The sequence below is a fragment of the Micromys minutus genome (genome assembly GCF_963924665.1).
Source record: "Micromys minutus genome assembly, chromosome: 2".
NCBI lineage: Eukaryota > Metazoa > Chordata > Mammalia > Rodentia > Muridae > Micromys > Micromys minutus.
In genome coordinates, this window is record NC_137971.1 from 93631965 (window position 1) to 93649537 (window position 17573).

At 52.3% G+C, this 17573-nt stretch overlaps 1 protein-coding gene across 2 annotated transcripts in view; it reads right to left on the reverse strand.

The window, feature by feature from the left end:
- Positions 1–4716: 4716 nt before the first annotated feature.
- The window catches only part of PDE2A (phosphodiesterase 2A), a 61172-nt gene continuing 48315 nt past the window's right edge, over positions 4717–17573 (reverse strand). For both annotated transcript variants that reach the window (XM_080913229.1, XM_080913230.1), the window contains 25 exons: positions 16599–16658; positions 15966–16107; positions 15674–15726; positions 15414–15488; positions 15286–15327; positions 14761–14829; positions 14417–14547; positions 13911–14022; positions 13432–13471; positions 13268–13331; positions 12827–12899; positions 12527–12704; positions 12195–12307; positions 11337–11414; positions 10409–10531; positions 9444–9514; positions 9089–9211; positions 8694–8781; positions 8470–8517; positions 7550–7624; positions 7314–7413; positions 6934–7046; positions 6501–6539; positions 6239–6345; positions 4717–6032 (listed from right to left, as the gene is read on the reverse strand). In XM_080913229.1, the coding sequence (XP_080769355.1) occupies positions 5825–6032; positions 6239–6345; positions 6501–6539; positions 6934–7046; positions 7314–7413; positions 7550–7624; positions 8470–8517; positions 8694–8781; positions 9089–9211; positions 9444–9514; positions 10409–10531; positions 11337–11414; positions 12195–12307; positions 12527–12704; positions 12827–12899; positions 13268–13331; positions 13432–13471; positions 13911–14022; positions 14417–14547; positions 14761–14829; positions 15286–15327; positions 15414–15488; positions 15674–15726; positions 15966–16107; positions 16599–16658 (2325 nt within the window). In that variant the 3' untranslated portion in view covers positions 4717–5824. The remainder of the gene's footprint in view (positions 6033–6238; positions 6346–6500; positions 6540–6933; positions 7047–7313; positions 7414–7549; positions 7625–8469; positions 8518–8693; positions 8782–9088; positions 9212–9443; positions 9515–10408; positions 10532–11336; positions 11415–12194; positions 12308–12526; positions 12705–12826; positions 12900–13267; positions 13332–13431; positions 13472–13910; positions 14023–14416; positions 14548–14760; positions 14830–15285; positions 15328–15413; positions 15489–15673; positions 15727–15965; positions 16108–16598; positions 16659–17573) is intronic.

Here is a 17573-nt window from a genome sequence, read left to right on the forward strand (position 1 = left end):
GGAGGGAGGGAGGGAGAGAGAGAGAGAGAGAGAGAGAGAGAGAGAGAGAGAGAGAGAGAGAGAGAGGAGACTCACCGAGTCTAACTAAGGTCATCTGTATTAGAATGTGTATGAGGCTATTCACCAGAGCGTGGATAAACTACCAATGACTACAGCAATAAAGAAAGTGACTCCCCCTCCCCCAGCAACATAAATGACCAAAAGCTCCTCATGAAAATGTGGAGCCCCATGAGCCCTTCTTTAGAGGAGGTTTCCAGAGGATGTTATACGTTATAATCTCATCCCTTTAATACATATTTATATAGTTCAATCATCTATTCGATGAGTTGTATAGTCTTCTAGAAGTGCATTCCCTCCACCTAGGTTTTGTATTAATCCACAATCAAGTTGCCTTGATCCTAGAAGTGAAAGGACACTTCTACACATGCAAATCTAGGTCCTCTTCTCTTGCCTTCACCAAACCAGCATCAAGTGGACCAGAGAACCCAACTGGAAACATGAAGCTTTGTGGTAACACATGCCGTTAGTCCCAGCACTCAGGACAAAGAGGCAGGCCGATTTCTAGGAGTTTAAGACCACTGGTCTACAGAGTGAGTTCAAGGCTAGCCAGGGCTAGATAGTACAACACTGCCCCAAAAAGAAAGAACAAAACAAAAAAAATAGTTAGAAGGAAGAGTTCGTGATAGTGGCATAAATGCGAACCTCATGAATAGTATTTCAGTCCACCAGGAGTAAGGCCAACAGTAAATAAATGTACCTGTAAAGTCAAGAATATAGCAAAACACAGTTCTGTCTCGCCCAGGCTCTAAAGTTATGGTCATTTGTTACCATCCTTTATTATGGTTTTTGTTTAATTCTTTTGTGTCTGTAAATATTTTTTGGGTTTTGTCCTATACTTAGTATATTTTGGTCCTTTTGTCTTCTAAGATTTAATTATTTCTGTCTTATATGTAGGGGTGTTTCACCTGCATGTGTCTATGCACCACACGCATGCAGTACCCACAGAGGCCAGAGGAGGGCACTATGTCTCCTTGGAACTGGAGTCTTGAGTGACGTGGGTCCTATGCAGGAGCAACTGCTCTCCTTCCCTGCGAAGCCGTCTCTCCAGCCCCTTTCTTTTTTATTGTTCTTACCAGATATCAGTCTTACTAGTATTTTCAAAGGTCCAAACTGATGATCAAGCCAGTCTTCTCTGTCATTGTTGATGTTTTCTGCCCAGTACTTACGTATCCCCTTTAGGTTCGGCCTCTTGAGTTGAAGGCTTAGTTCATTTATTTCACTCATTTTTCAAATTATTTCTCTTTTCTAATACACGACCTTAAAGATGTAAATTTCACTAAGTACTGCTTCAGCCATATTGCGATGTGGTGAAGGGTTCTTACCGTCCAATCATCTAACAACCTTACAGTCTAAAGAATAAAAATAAAGAATGCTTTTTTAAAAAAACTGACAAGAAATTTAATAACATGCCATTCAGCTCCCAAACCTACAGAAATGAATTATTCATTCTTATTATTATGCATAATAATGTTTACATTTGTTATTTTGCGATCAGAAAACATTGTGGCCCGTGGATCGTCTTTGGTACTGTGTGGCAGCCTAGTCTCTGTCAGATACTCTGTGTGCACACGAAGCTGGCGTTTCCCCAGAGACTGCAGGATGCGCGCAGCCGCTCTTTGCCTGTGCCATCTTGCATTCCGACAAGCAGTGTTGAGAATTCTGACAACCTGATCTAGTCTTGCTTCTAAACATTTTCCCGATTTTCTCTATATTAGTGGTCCGAGAATCCTGAACCGATGTATCTGGTGGTCCAGTTTTTCTCTCCATGGCCCCTGGTGGATACACTCAGACCCCTTTAATCTTGGGTCTTCTCTTCCCTTAGATTTTTTTTTTTTTTTTAATATATTTGCAGCCGCTCCTTTTTTTAATTTTTATGTTTTTAGACAAGCTCTTGTATATCATCCAAAGTGGCCTGAAACTTACTTTGTATCCTAGGTTTGCCTTGAACTCACAGTCCTCTTGCCTTGGCCTCTGGGATCGCAGGCATGAGCCCCAAAGCCTAGTTCCATTACCAACTTTCTACAGATAGTCCCCTCCCCCCATCTGAACTGCTTGTCACCTATCACACTAGCTCCTGCTGGTCCAGCTAATGGCAAACTTCTCTGTTCTCTCCGCCACAGCCTTCTCACCCATAGCTCTCCCTGATCCAAACGTTTTCTTCCCTCATGCCTGACACTTCTTGGCTCGTTTATAATGATTTCTTGCTCTAACTTCATGTTGCTATTATCCTCCCTTATCTCCTCAAGTAAATTTAAAGCATTTATTTTAGAGCAGAGCCCATCTGTTCCAGCAAGTCTGCCTCCCATTTCTTCGCGTGTCTGGTTTTCCATCTTTCTTTGAACCGGTGTACTCTTTTGACCTGTGAGCCGATGTTTGCCTTGAGGGGCACCCGTGGAAATGAAGAGCCTTGGAGGGTGAGCTATATACTCTGTGTGTGTTGGGGTCTTGACTTTAAGGCAGGGGGTAGAGCTGAGCTCTAAGCTCCTCCCCATAGCCACAGTTAATATGCTGTGGATTTCCAGACTGGGGCTCTCCAAGCAGCACCATGAGGTCTCTCCTGGGATGAGCACAGCTGTCAGGGCAGGGAGTGATGGTGCAGGTGACCTTGAATGGGAATTGCTGTCCTCTACCCTTTGCTCTCTTTCCATGCCCTGTGCATCCTGGCTACTGTCCTTGGGTCTTAGAGTCCCACACTTCTCTCTTGTTTCTGTAGTTTTCTCTATAGGTGACTTAGGGATGGAGAAGGGCAGCCATATTGGCAAGAGCCACCGATCCATCGGTTGTCACACCTGACCCACCAATCTCCAAACAATGATGCCCTCCGCTTCCTACAAGGACTCACCCTGATGTTTCCCTCCTGAACTCTTGAGATTGCACTCACACATGGGTCCCCCTGGGATGTGGGACAGCCTCCTTTCCAGTTCCCTCCCATCCCAGCAAGGGTCCTCCTTTCTAACTGACCCCAGGGAGGAATCCCAATGCTTATCCTGCCCTGAAGGAAGGCAAAGCCCTGAGGGGGAGGGCAGGAGCTTGTGGGGACTACAAGGAGCCAGGTGCCTCTATGTGGTGACAGCTCTTGGTTTTGTGCTTCAGGAGAGAACCCACCCGTGTGAATTTCTATTTAGCACGATCTGACCCATTAATATCCCCTCCTGCTCCCCATATCCACTCTGCCTTCCCATCTTCCTGGCCCTGCCAGAGCCTGGCCTCCAGAGCAATGGCAGCCCTGATCTCCCTGGGGACCCAGTTCCTCTCACTCCTTTGCCTTTCTAGAGCTGGAAGTCCCATGACACCTAACCCCTTGCCACCCCCAGAAGATTGCAACAGGGCTGTAAAACAGCCTCTTTGTGCCCCTTATTACCTTCATTCCACTTGAGCACCTCGCATCACCTTTGGGTCACTCACCCAAGACACCACACTCATCCCAATCTCCTTTTGAAAAAGGCTGAACCCTGAAGGGGGTCAGCTCTAAAAGCAGCTTTAATTCACCAGGTGTAATTGTGGCCTTGGAGACTTACTGCAGAATAAACTCATTCATTCACAGGATGCACGCACACACCCCTCTGACCCCAGCTCCTTCTTTGGGGCCCAACCCACTTGCTTGTCACCCTTTTGCATCATGACAGTACTGCCCAAACTGCAGATGGTGCTTCTGTCCTCCAGGAAAGTCTGTAGAAGAAGTGGCTTTGGAGAGGAGCCAGACATGCTGAACTGGCTCACAGCCTAGCCTTGGCAAAGTACTTCTCCAAACCTCGGACCACTTGGCTACATAATGCCACAGAATCTTGTGAGAAAATGCCAATTGGAACCATTAACGCTGGAATACAGGGTAGTTACAAGAGGACAATGGGGCTGGCTTTGTGTTGCATGACCTTATGAGGGGTGCCTGCAGACTCCATGCAGAGATAGCCTTTCCCCACATTCCTCGTCCCTGGTCCTGGTCTTCAGGTCCCACTCTTCATCCCTGACATCCTCAGGTAGCTGCCCTGACCACCCCGACAGTCAAGCCAGAGCTCCTTCCCCCACACTAGGGGTAGGGTAGGGAAACCATGACACCATCTCCCAGTGCTCTGTGCAACCACAGGCCACTGTCCTGCAAGCCAGCATCTCTCCGGTCTACTCTTCATCCGCAGACACACACCAGCGTCAAATCTGCCATGGAGATTCACACACACGGGGACCCCTTCCACAGCACTCGGAGAAACAAGGATGCGGGATTGATGGTTACCCAGACAACCCCATAGCTAAAGAGGCTCTGAAGTCCAAGGGCTGGTCATCCAGGTATCATGACCATGGCAGAGCAGCATGTAGAGGTGTAGAGAAGCCACAGCTTCCCTGGTTGCTTCTGGCTTTCCGGTCTTTCTCTCCATTTCGAAATCTGCCACCTGATATACTTTCTTACTGTTTCATACCTGAGCCTCCTGTGAGCCTACAACCCCTGGCCCCCATAGATGGCCCAGGAATCTTCTCAACAGGTCTATGACACACCCTGGCCCCCAGAATAGGAGTGTTAGGCTAGGGGTAGAGGTTTTGGTCGTCAGAGATTCTAGGGATACTTGCCTGTGCCAACTGCCTCTCCTCCACCTACATACAGACAGAGTCCACAGACAACCTCCTGCAGGAGGGTTGGTAGAAAGAAATAGATTTATTCTCATGTACAAAGCACTCAGCCCACAGGACCACATACAACAGGTGCACAGAGTCCTAGAAAAACGCATCTCTCTAAAGGCAACTCAGAGTACGTAAGGCAGGTGGCCCCCTCCCCCACCCACGACACATAGAGAACGCAACAGAAGAGAAGTTAGTGGCCACTCACCCAAGAGGCCCAGCCCTGGGAGAGTCTCCTGAGCCTCTGGGGGACACGTGTGAATATGGCCTTGAAGAGGAGAGAAGCCCTGTGGGGAGAGGCCAGGCCCCTCTCTGGTGGCAGGAATGGGAGAGGGGGCTCAGACCAAGGGGATACACTCAGAGGAAAGAAGGTTAGGCTCTCTGTGCCTTAGGGTGGCAGAGCCTGCCACAGCCACTCATGGGCTCCACAGAACGATGGAGACATTGATCTAAAGAGAGACTAGGCTTGTCTAATGATCTTGTCTTGCCTAGCTAGGGAAAGGAACTTGCTTCAGGTCACACCACCTAAAGGGCATGGGTGCATATGGGTCTGTCTCCCAGCTTGAGGACCCTCCCTGCCCATCGTTCCTGTCCTCTCTGCCAGATCATTTCCCCCCGCAGAGCACTGAGAAACCTGGCTGTCAGCTTCCTCCAAGGGTCCCAATCCTACCAGAAACATGGAGGCTCCCTGGGGTACCTTCACCCTATGGCTACTTCTAGCTGGTGACTGTTTTATACCCTCTGCTCTCTCAGCAGTCTTTTCTTCCATGCAGATCTTGGAGTCTCCAGAGACCTCCAGAGATCCCGCCAGAAAACAAGGGTACTGACCTAGGAGGGCTCTAATGGGGTCACAGAAGGTTCTGTGATGCTGCTCAGAGGTGAAGTGGCTTGGGCAGGACTGAGCACGGTATAGTCAAGGGGTGCAGAAGAGAGCCCACAGCCAGTGGTCACTGCAGTGCTCTTGAAGAACAAATGGCCAAGTCTGTGTGAGACTGGGGAATCTTGCTTTCCTCCTGCAGATGAGAAAGATGAAGCCCAGGAGGGGTGGCATGTCCTAGAACCCAGGACCCATGGCTCTGGTTCCCAATGCATCAGACAGACTGGTAGAGAGTTGTGAAAGGAGGGCTGGGCAGGGAGGGCCCCTAGAGGGGACCACTCAGCCCTCGAGGCTGCAGCAGCCATTGACGGGAGCCCTGGTGCCGTCCAAATCAGAGACTTCATATTCCTCATCCAGGAAATCCAGCGAGTTGTTACTGGGGAGGCCTCGGATGGTGAACTTGTGGGACACCTTGGTCCAGTGCTCACGGTTGGAGGCCACACGTTCGTACAGCTCTGCGGCCTTGGGGAACAGGTCTTGTAACAGCCTGAGGGTATGAGGGATGGGGTCAGAAAACAGACCACAGACAGCAAGAAAGACGACACCTCCCCCCCACCCCCAGACAGCACTTCCGTAAGAGTGTGAAGCTGGGAAACAGCGCAGTATGAAGACCCCTTTCCACCGGGGTCTGAGAGTGCAGAAGCAGACGCAAGCCTCTCTGTACGGGGCCCCAGCTGTGCCCCACAAGCTCACTTGTAGATAGGCATGGCGATGTGCTCCATAAAGCTGATCTGCAGCTCCGGAATGTAGGCCTTCTCCCTGTCCATCATCTCCATTGGTCGGTTACCCATGGCCTTCTCCTACAGACACCAGATCATCAGGCCCGCCCCTCCTGCTCTTCCATCAGGTATCAGGCAGAGCCAGCTAACCCAACCTCTCCAAGACTCGTACCAGGCACACCCCTCCTTCTGTACACACCACTACCCTGGGCACCCTGAGGTCGCCTGACACATACCAAGTCTCCTTGGGAGAAGAACTCTTTGTAGATCAGCTCCTAGAAGGCAACAGTGTCATCACCCCCTGCGGTTGGCATCTGTCCACCAAAGCCCATTCCCACCGTGGCAAACTGAGGCCTGATGTCTCGGTCCCACCCAGGGCCTCCCCTCGCTAGCTTAACAGAAGATGGGACAGTGCAGTGCCTGCATTCTGCCCTCTTCCCAGTAGCCACTGGCTTGTCATGTGACCCTGGGTAAGTTCAGTGCACATCTGGGTCATTTGATTTCTGGGTCATTTGGTCTGTTGCTCTGAGGTGCTCCGTGTTTCAGACTCCCCGAAAGACAACCAGGCTAAAATCAGCACAGAAAGGCGTTCAGGCCACTGTGGGGGGTACACTGAGCTGGGCAGAGGGTATAGCTTGTGCTTGCTCGGGTTAGAGGGCTGGCTCTTACCGCAATCTTTCTGGTGGTCTTCCAGCCCTTTGTCTGGTCAGAGAGGTCACAGGAGGTCATAAGGAGGCATAGAAGAAGCCTGTGATGCTGCTTGTTGGTCCGGTCATAGCCCACTGTTTGGGGACAATGGAGTCAAGAAGGAGGATCCAGGCTCCTCGTCCCTTCTGAGAACAAGGGCCCCACAACCTGTCCGGAAGTGAGTCTACATCATACCATGGGGAACAAAGCAGAGCTAATGGAAGGTGACCAGTACTGGGTCTGCCCGGCGGGACACCATAACCAGGAATGGGCTAAGGACAGGACAGAACCTCTTCAGATGTTCAGATGGGCAGATCTCCTTGCTAAACCACCCATCCCTCCCCAGCGGTGAGGTGAGGCACCTTCGGCCATCTTCTGCAGGTCCTTGAAGATGCGGAGGTGGTGTGCCAGGTCCGTAGCCAAGATGATGTCCCTCATCAGGTCCAGCATGCGCTGATAGTCCTGGAGAGCGTCAGGGGAGGACCATCATGGCCTCTGTTACAAACATCTGATCCACTCCAGGGGGCATTTCGACCCCCTCTCTCTAGCCGGTTCCGGCTCCCACCAAGCACACCGCACCCCCGCATGGCCCCGTCACCTTCCGAGAGAAGTGGTCGAAGATATTGCAGCCGTGGGTGTTGAGGATGGCTATGGCCTGGGCAAAGTGGTGCCTCTGTAGGGAGATGAGAGATGGGTGTCAGTGGGTCGAAGGGTCCCCTCACCAGAGGCTCCCAGAGAGGCAGGAGAGACAGGCAGGGACTAGCCCCCAAGCTCATGACTCAGGGCCCTTAGCTGTCACACGAAGGGACCCGATAAGGTATGCTCAGAGGGCCTCACTAGCTGGAAGAAAATTCTGAAACGATCCCCTGATGTCCCGGACACTAATTCATGCAGAAGATATTTGTTTGCTGACAGGAGAAGGCAGTGAGGAGGCAGGGGCAGGGCCTTGTCTCCTGATAGTGAAGGGCTGTCATTCGGAGGAGGGGCAAGCTCCTCCCCAAGAGACAAAGGGCAGGCCTGGGCTGCCACCAGTCCTCCTGGGAGACGGTGAGAACAAGCATCTCTCTAGGAGTATGCTGTTAGGGGCAACCTCTGGAGGGGGTGCTGTGGGAGACAGCCTGGGGCAAGGTGACCTTGAAGATGTGGTTCCCACCCTGAATCAAGACCTGCACAAGGCACAGGAAATTCAGATGTCTCGGATCTTGTTCCTGACCCAAGAGGCTGTTAGAGAGGAGACCAGTGCCCCTCAACCCCAACCCGCCCCCCATCCCACAATCTAAGGACAAGCTGAGGGGATTAGAATTGGCCCTGGCCTGCCCTGTTCCCACTGGTGCAATCCTGACTCAGGCTGACCTAGTAGGCCTAGTCTTACCCCAACCTGTGCCTGCTTCAGGAAAGTGAAGCCTACTAGCCACAAGTCCCGCAGCCTGGCTGGAGAGCTTGGTTTGAGAACATTCTAGCTTGCACATTGCTGGCTTTGGGGATTCAGAGCAAGAGCTGAGCAGGATGGCAGTTTACCTCCATGACAGAGCCTTCTGAGCTGTAGAGCGCAGCCAGCACGGATTTCTGGAAAAGTCCATAAAAGCCCTGGTTACCCCTCCTGTCTGGATCAGAGGGAGAGCCTCCCACTGAGGACATTGCTCCCTTCTCTTGCCCCAGGTACTGAACTCACTGCCACCCCATCTCAGGCTGAGAAGGGCAGGGCAGAGGGTCCCCACTATGAGAAGGGCAGGCTCTCTCACCGAGGCCACCTGGAAGGAGTTGTTTGTGCCTCTGTGGTCGAGGTCGTGACACATGCAGGAAATAAACAACGCAAAGATCTCGATGTCCCTAGGTAGGGAAGCAGAAAAGAGAAATGTCACCCGGGTCCTCCTCCCTGAGTGCGTCAAAGGGCAGACAGCTGGATGAGATGCCCAGGGGCCACCCAGTCAAAAGGTTCCGGAAAGCGGCTCTCCTTTGGAGTGTGGCAGCCCTGGGAGAATTGGGTTCATCGCTTTGACTGAGCAGATCCCTTGAGGAAGGTGGGGGGCTGTACAGCATCCCCCCAGCAAAAAGGACAGGATGAGTGGCCAGGTAAAAAACCTGCCACACAAGCGGGGCCTCAGTACTGGAAGATGTGGGGAGGACAGCCACCTACTCGAGGTAGTTGGAGAGCTCCAGATTCTTGTAGAGCAAGTAGCAGAAGTGAGAGACAGAGAAGGCATGCATCCAGTTATGGTAGGGTGGGTCCCTGTAGCCTTTCTTCACCATCAGGCAGAATCTGTGGGAGAAACCAGAACAGAAGGAGCCTCAGCCTCTCTCTCTCTCTCCTCCTTCGGGAAGCCCTCCAGACTGCCCATTGCATTTTCTCGCCTTTCTTTATTCATGATTTAGGGTCTGAGAATGGATCCTTATTCACAGAGCCCTACCCATCCCCTCAAATCCAGTCCTCCCCCTCCTAAGAATGCTTGGGGCAGTGGACTTGAGGTTGGAGGGGAAGCTGGGGCACATACCGGGCCAGAGTTGGGCAGTCAATTTTGTAATTATTGATGAAGTTCATATCTTGCAGCATGCTCAGGATGGCCTGTAAAATGGCGGGGGTGGGGTATGTCAGAGGGATTGTCACTATCAAGATGTGGTTTCTGTCTCCACCTCTCTTAAAGCTTCATACTCAAAAATTTAGAGTCTTAAAATTCTAAACCTAGGGCTGGAGAGATGGCTCAGTGGTTAAGAGCACTGACTGCTCTTCCAGAGGTCCTGAGTCCAATTCCCAGCAACCACATGGTGGCCCATAGCCATCTGTAACGGGATCTGATGCCCTCTTCTGGTGTGTCTGAAGACAGCTACCGTGTACTCATATACATAAAATAAATAAATCAATCTTTAGAAATATTCTAAATCTAAACTAAAGGGAAAGTAAATAGATGAACGGGCATGCATCAAACTGTGAACTATCCAAAATTTAAGAGGCCCAGGAGCTAAGACTTCTGGGAAGCAAGCTCACATATAATCTTAGAGGAACAGGCAGTGCGGCAAGCCTTGGACCACACACCAAGGACAGCTTTGGGGCACCATCCAGCCCACTGTTACCCCCTAAGTCACTGTGTGGCCCCATAATGGCAAAGGGCATACTTAGCTTATCTCTGAAGGGGATTCCACAGCCTCCCTTGGAGTTCCTGCCTCAGTGGAAGTTTTTTTTTCTTTTTTTTTAAGATTTATTTATTAATTATATATAAGTACACTGTCGGTGTCTTCAGACACACCAGAAGAGGGCATCAGATCCCATCACAGATGGTTGTGAGCCACCATGTGGTTGCTGGGATTTGAACTCAGTACCTCTGGAAAAGCAATCGGTGCTCTCAACCACTGAGCCATCTCTCCAGCCCCTCAGTGGAAGTTCTTATGCACATCTAACTGACATCTATGCTTCCCACCCTCCGCCCCAATGTCCCAGCTCGACTGAGAAGGGCCAGCTCACCATAGAAGTGTCATCCTCAGGCAGAGACCGAGGAGTGTAGGTAAAGTTGGCAAAGTTGGAGTCAATGGCAGCCACAGGTTGAATGCCATCATGGAGCAGTTTGGTGTACTCATCGTCAGAGACCTAGAGCAGACAAGCCAGGCATGAGAAGATGGCCCCCTCCCTCTCCAGTGTCCTTCCCATCAGATTCCCATGCTGGTGCGGGATCTCTTGTCCAGCACACACAAAGTTGTCAACTCTTAATATGTCAGTGGAGAGAGCACCACAGCACTGCAGCCCACATGCCTGTGCCCCTGCCTATGCCCAGATAACCACATCCATGACAGAGATAAAGAATGCCCGTTTGTGATACTCCAGCTCCTGGCAGCCTTTCAGAGACTCCGAGTCTCTCAGGGAGAGTTTGTCTCTCGAGGAGAACCTTCTAGTATCTAATCTAAGTTCCAGGTACTGCTGTGGCCCAATGCACAACAACTGCCATATACACGACGCTAGAGCTCGAAGTAGCTCTTCTGAAACCGGCCTGGTAATGGGACTGGAGTGTCATCAGTTGGGATCATTGCCACTGCCTTCAGAGTGGCAGGGGAAAGCCCTGAGCAGTCTTCAGGGATTCCCCAAGTGGGGCATACTCTCTGGACATGGGGTGGGGGCAGCTGTCCGAACCAAATTTTCTCCTGGGTGAAAGCCTGCTGGCTGCCTTCAGATCAGGCTAAGAAAAAAGCTTGGGAGAGGAGTACGGGGAAGTTGGGGAAACTCCCTAGGCAGAGGAGAGACCAGGTGTTGGTGTGGGTCTGTTTTCTCATTCTCAAGAGCTAGCAATAGCCAAGCTCAGCCTGGACCTGGGTTGCAGAGGATTCTGGGAGTCAGAAAAGTCACGTGGGGCTGGTGGCCCCAAACCCTAAGATGTACTGAAGCTCCGAGCAAGCCTCACCTTCATGTGATACATCATCATCTCATTGGCCAGGTGGCTGCGGTACTGGGCTTCATTCACCTTTTTGTACAGGAGAGACTGAGGGGAGAAAATGGAAAAGATGGGGCTGGAGTTTAAGGCTGTGACTTCCTCAGAATGCCCGGAACAGGTACAAATGGGTCAGACAGCATTAGTTCTCGTTCCTGTCCTGTTGGGGGCCCAGTATAAGGCACTAGCAATAGTCCCACCCCGACTCCAATCCCAGATCTCTTACTGGCCCTCCCTATTTTCTTAACATCTGAGGCACTTTGTCCCCTGAACCTGGTAATCTTTGGAGAAGATCAGAAAGAAGGATTAACTTGGGAACCTAGGTTGGATGTGCAGGCTACAGCTGCCAAGGCATGCGCAGAAAGACCTAACCTTTGCCAAAAAGATACTAACTAACTAGTAGGTTGGCTTGGAGTTGCTGGCACAGTAGTGGAATCTTACCAACAGGGTTTTGTATGTGTGTGTTGGGGTTTTTGTTTGTTGAGACAGTGTCTCATGTAGCTCAGGCTGGCCTCCAGAGTTTTGAACTCCATCCTTCTGCCTCTCAAATTCTGAGATTATAGGCCCATACCACCAGCCCAGAAGGACTAGGTGGGGTTTGGGGGATTTTTTTTTTATTAATTTCATTTCCTTTTTTTTCTATGATCCCGGAAGCTGGGTAAGCAGGACTGGAAATAGTATCCCCATAGTTTAATGCTGACCGACTAGAGGCAGCCAGCATGTATAGCAGGCTGCAAAGCACCTGGCTTCACTGGGATCTGAGCCCTGGGCATAGACAGATGTGGGGAGTAGAAGGACACCCCCCCGCCCCACGTGGGGTAGTTCCCTCACGTGGGCGATGCTGATGCCACAGTAGATGGAGAAGGCTGTGGCCAGGTCCTCATCAAACTTGCTGAACCATGGCCCATTGATCTTGTTTACTAGCTCAGCCACACCGATGACCTCTGGGAAAAAAAGAGAAAACAGGAATCATTGGTGAAGGAGTCCAGTGAGACCTGCTTTCCCCAAACTCCTCTAGAAGTAATGGCTCAAAACCAGACAATCCCAAACTCTTCAGCTCCCGACCCTAGCAAAAACTAAGACCAGCTTCCCCCAGGCCCCGCCCCGGCCCCGCCCACGTCCAGCCCCTTCAGGCCCCGCCCCTGGCGGCCGCGAGTCTGCACCCTGATTCTCGTTCTTGATAGGGAAGCAGAGAATGTTGCGTGTGCGGAAGCCAGTGCTGTCGTCTACGCCGCGATAGAAAAGCGGATGGGCGTATGCATCTGGGATGTTCAAGATCTGGCCCGTGGTCGCCACGTGGCCCGCGATGCCCTGGTCCGCCGGGATGCGGATCTCATAACTCTGTCCAGACAGGGATGGGATAGAAAGCAAGAAGTTAATTAACCTGCGTATAGACAACTTTCAAATGTGGCCTTTTCCCCAGGTCTCCTTGCTTACTCCCGACACCGTCCATACTCCCTCACCTCGTCATCCACTACGCCGCCATCGAACACCTTGGCAACCAGCTCGTTCTGATCCAGCAGGAACACGGAGCAGCTGTGGAGAGAAGTGGTTGGTTCGTGGGGTCCTGCAGCCTCTCCAACCATCTATTACTAGAGTAGCGATTTCTGAGACCCTGGAAAGTGTCCTAAGGTGAGACACTATTCTCGGGCTGGCCATTTCCAAGCATTCCTCCCTTTGCTTTTTATTTGCTTTGTATTGAATTGTTTTTAGTTTCTACTGTGTGTCATAGAAGCCCAGTAAAGCCCAGCTAGTGCTGTCCTGGCTGAAACAAGGGCCCCAGCAGAAGGAAATGCCAGACAAGAAGGCAGGGAGGGGCAGGGGTGGTGAGGGCTGAGGTTTCAGTCTCCCCTCCTCCCATCACATCCCCCCCCCCCCCCGCACACCACCCCACTTTTGCTCACATCTCCGCATTGCTGAGGTTTCTGGCCTCTGTGATGATCTCCTGTAGCAGGACAGAGACATCATCTGGGGGAGGGGGAAGGAGAAGCACGTGAGACCTGAGGAATGCCAGACAAACCCTCCAAATCTCCTCCCCAAAGTGCCTGTGTGGAAGACAGTCACTCACCTAGGTGGGTGAAGAGGTTCTTTGCCACTTGGAGAAGAGCCTGAGAAGGAGGGAGTGAGGATCACAAAGGTGGTCCAGGATGTTCTCACCCCTTCCCAAGAGCTCCCAGAGTAGGCTGGAAACTGAAGTGCCTGATGAAACCCTTTAAGTGAAGGAGCTGGGGAGTGGCCCAGTGAAGAACAGGAAGCCCTTGGGTCTCAGACGGCTGCTACCTTTGCCTCTTGCTGCCCAGATGTTGTGGTAGTGCCCCTGTCAGACACTAGAGGGCAACCGCAGACAATGCCTAGAGCCCGGGGAACTACTGACCTCCCGCTTTAAGCGACTTCCAGGTCATTAGGTTACCTAGCTGCAGTGCTGCCACTGGCCTAGATAAGGCAGGCAGCATCACCCTCGCGGAGGGACGGACAGATGGACGGGCCAACCGGACAGACAGCCTTCTGGGCTGGAGCTGGTTCCCAGGGAAAGCTCAGGGGACTCACCTGACACTCACACTTGAGCTTCTGCTCCTTCTGAAAGGCCAAGGTGCTGGTGAGCACCGTGCCCGTGTAGTGGAAGCAGTGCTGGATCACGTGCTCATCCTCATCTGTGAAGCTGGAAGAAGGGTTGGGGGTCACGGGAGAGGACAGGGAAGACGGGCTCCACCCCACTTTTATTTTCTTTCCTGCATGCTACTAGGAAGCTCGTGTCCACCAGCTGATGGGACTCTCTTCACACTCCCTTCTCAGATCAAGGCTAGCCTCCTCCCTCAGACTAGAGATCTGTGGAGAGTGGGCTGTCCTCCTGCTCTTCCCTGATGCTCATGGAGCCACAGTAGCAAAAAAAAAAATCACCAACAGAACAACAGATGATGGAGCATCAGCAATCTTGCATTAATGGAGGCCTACCACTGCGAGGGCGTGGGGGTGGGAGGGAGGCTTCTCACCCTATGACCCCGCCCCACCTTCCAGCTCCAATTCCTTATCGACACCCCCACCCCCAAACTCACGGGTCTCCTCCAAGCTTGTTGAAGGCGCAAGCCAGGGCCACCACCTGGTCGGTGGCTCGGCTGATGACAGGGACACATAGCATAGCCTGAAGCTCACAGCCCAGCATGTTTTGTAGCTGCTGCATGTCATCCTGCAGAGGTGAAGGGACAGTAAGGGGGCGCAGTGCGCCTCGTTCCCAAGTTCTCACCACACTGCAACCCGTACGGCATGAGCACAGGATGCCGCAAAGTCTCCAGATCTTGTCTCCCCATTTCCAGGCTACCCCATTCCAAAGACACTGGGGCCTGAGCAAAGAACGTCCCCCTCCCTCTTCCTTGGCTCAGTATGGCCGTTCATGGCTTACCGAGGTCAAGTCCTTCAACTGGATACACTGCTTGTCTTCTACCACCTGGCCCAGGCGTCCCATGGTCAACTGGAAAGTGAAAAGAGACCAGTTGGCCCAGCTCTCCCTGTGCCAACCCATCCTTACCTTCTGAGTCTGGGAGTTTCAATAAACGCTTTGAACGGTTCAAGGAATGGATGGAGCTGATACTGAGGAGCAGAAGACAGAGGCGCGGGGAGGGATGGGTAACCGACAGTGGACTTGGCGGCTTTCCCTAACTAGAGAGTGATAAGAAGACTCCAGAGCATCTCACTGGTCTCAAGAGATTCTAACAGGCTCATGTCTAGACATACTCAAGAGGAGGAGAGCTGGTCTCATAGAAGGCTTCTAAGAGATTGATCATGGGAGACTGCGCTCCTCTGTAATACTTCTAAGTAGACCTCACGGCCTGGACTGCTCCCACCAAGACATTCTAGGTGGCCCCAGTCCCGCTAGGACTGCCTGGTTCCTGCAGGCTCCAGTGCAGAGGATGGAGGTGGAACTCACTGGAAAACTGATCTCTTCTGCCAGCACTTTGTCTCCAATGACCTGTGGGACCCGGTAATGAAGACAGGTTTATGGGAGGAAAGGCACACACAGGTTGCCCCCTCCTCACAGTGGACTTGGACCCTCACCTTGCAGGAGAGCTGAAGATTGTCCTCTGACACTAGCAGGAGGCAGCAGTGAGTGGCCCGTGTCTCCTGCTGAAGCTGCAAGGGGACAGACAGAGAGAGCCAGGCTGAGCGTGTGGCTGGACCACCCTCCAGCCTCTCTGAGATTTTCAGGATTGTAGGAGAGAGGATAGGATGTCCCAATCTGAACTGAAGAGACAGCATCAAGGGTCTGTTGGTCTTTGGAGGGAGGTAGGTGGAAGAGACGGTGCTCAGGGACTCACATATTGAAGGACTTTGAGCTGCAGAGAAGTGGCATCCAAATCATAGAGGTCTCCTGCAGGGGTGAGGCTCAAATCAGAGAGGGCTCTGCCTTGCCTGGGGGCTGTTTCCAGGCTTCACCCCTGCCTCCCCTCAGTCTCCACAGACCACCCAGCAGACCCACAAGCTTTCCAAGTGTTATCTGGGTTCTCCTGCCTTCTGGTACACCTCACCTCTCAGGTCCCACCTACTGGCCCTGCCCCTCCAGGATCCACCCTGTCAGGTCCTAGAGACCTGCCCAAGTTTGGCCCTCACCACACAGTTGCAGGATTTTTCGGTCATGGGCGGTGTACTCCTTCTCATCCCTTTGATCTTCAGAGGCATCCACTGAGGTGTTCTGAACAGCTTCAGGCCTGCGCTGCTGCAGGGCCTGTACCCTCTGCAGGGCCACCAGAGCCTAGGGCAGGCAGAGTGGTGAGCATCCCATGGTCGCTGTACCAGTGCCACTACCTGACTCCCCTCCTTAGCTCAAACGGAATCCTCTTTGGGCCACGTAGTGCCCATTGTCCACCCCTGTTCTGGTCCCAAATGATTCAAACCGCTGGTTCCTCCACTTCTTAGGAGTTTCCACTGCCCTTGGAGCCTCGCTCCTTCCATGGCCAAGTATGGCTGTCGCCAGCCCCTGATCACAGACTCTAACACTATCCTGATTAAGAGCACACACTCCTGAGATCTTAGGCAGAAAAGAGTCTGGGTTATGCACATCACGACCCAGCTAAGTCCGTGCTATCGTTACCCCATCTTCAGACATGATACTGACTTGCTCAAGGTGGTCAAGCTGAAACCCGAAGCCAGGCCTGTCCAGCTCTCTAGCCAGATCGTCTTTCCTACAAGCTCTGGTAAGGGTCCTCGGCAGCCCCTGTGCTACCATGGTCCTTCCCGACTCACATGCTTCTCCACCACCTGCAGGCTCTGTTCCTCACTGTCATTCAGTTGGCCACAGTGCACCTGGACAGAAGGGAGAAGGGACCAGCTGTGACCTTCCCCAGCCTGTCTTCACTAGCATGTCCTCCCATGGTCGGTACACACCAGTTGCCACCAACACGGTCCATGACTTCCATGGAAGTCCATCCTTCAGGCAGCCAGCTAGCTTTGGGGTAACTTTCCCAAGGAAGATATCCAGGGCAGGTGAAAAGGGTGGAACTTTTCTGTCTCTGTCCCATTCCTGGAGCAAACTGTGCCACAGATAGCACAGTCCAGGAGAACACTGCCAGGAAGGAGACCTTAGACCATTCTCCACCATGAGGATTTGTGAAATTGCCTGTTGCCTCCAACTCCATCCGTCTAGGTGAGGTAAAGAAGGGAGCTCAGCATGACTGATACCTGCCAGGAAGCTGGGCAGAAGAGATGGATGGATTGAGGGAGGAATGCCTTTTGCCTCACACGTGGCTCTCACCAAGGTGAGATGCAGTCTTCCCCTTACAGATGAGCCAGGGGGGCCAGGAAGGGTGAGAGACTTGCCCAAAGTCACCAAGCAGAAAGTAGCATCCCTAAAAACTCCTCCCCTTCTTGACTACACGCTGACTCTCTAGATTCATTCTTACCACCTGCTTATCCTCTCCTGTCCTGTGCCCCTGTGCTAGTTAGCCACCAGGGCTCCTTCAGCTGTCTTTCATGCTCTGGGAATCTCTCTCCTCCAGCATCTTTGGGTGTTGAAGAGGAAAATGTGGAGAGATGGGGTTGGAAAGAAGTAGAGATAACCAGCAAGCCCTACCCCCCACCTGCTGGCTCAGCTTCCTGCGCTTACTCAAAGCGGTCCACCAGCTGTGGGGCTCCCACAGTGCTTGCAGGGGGTGTGGGCTTCATCCTGTTCCCCTCATCCCAGCAGCCCCGGCCTTCCTCCCTGAGCTGGGTCCCCTGCCA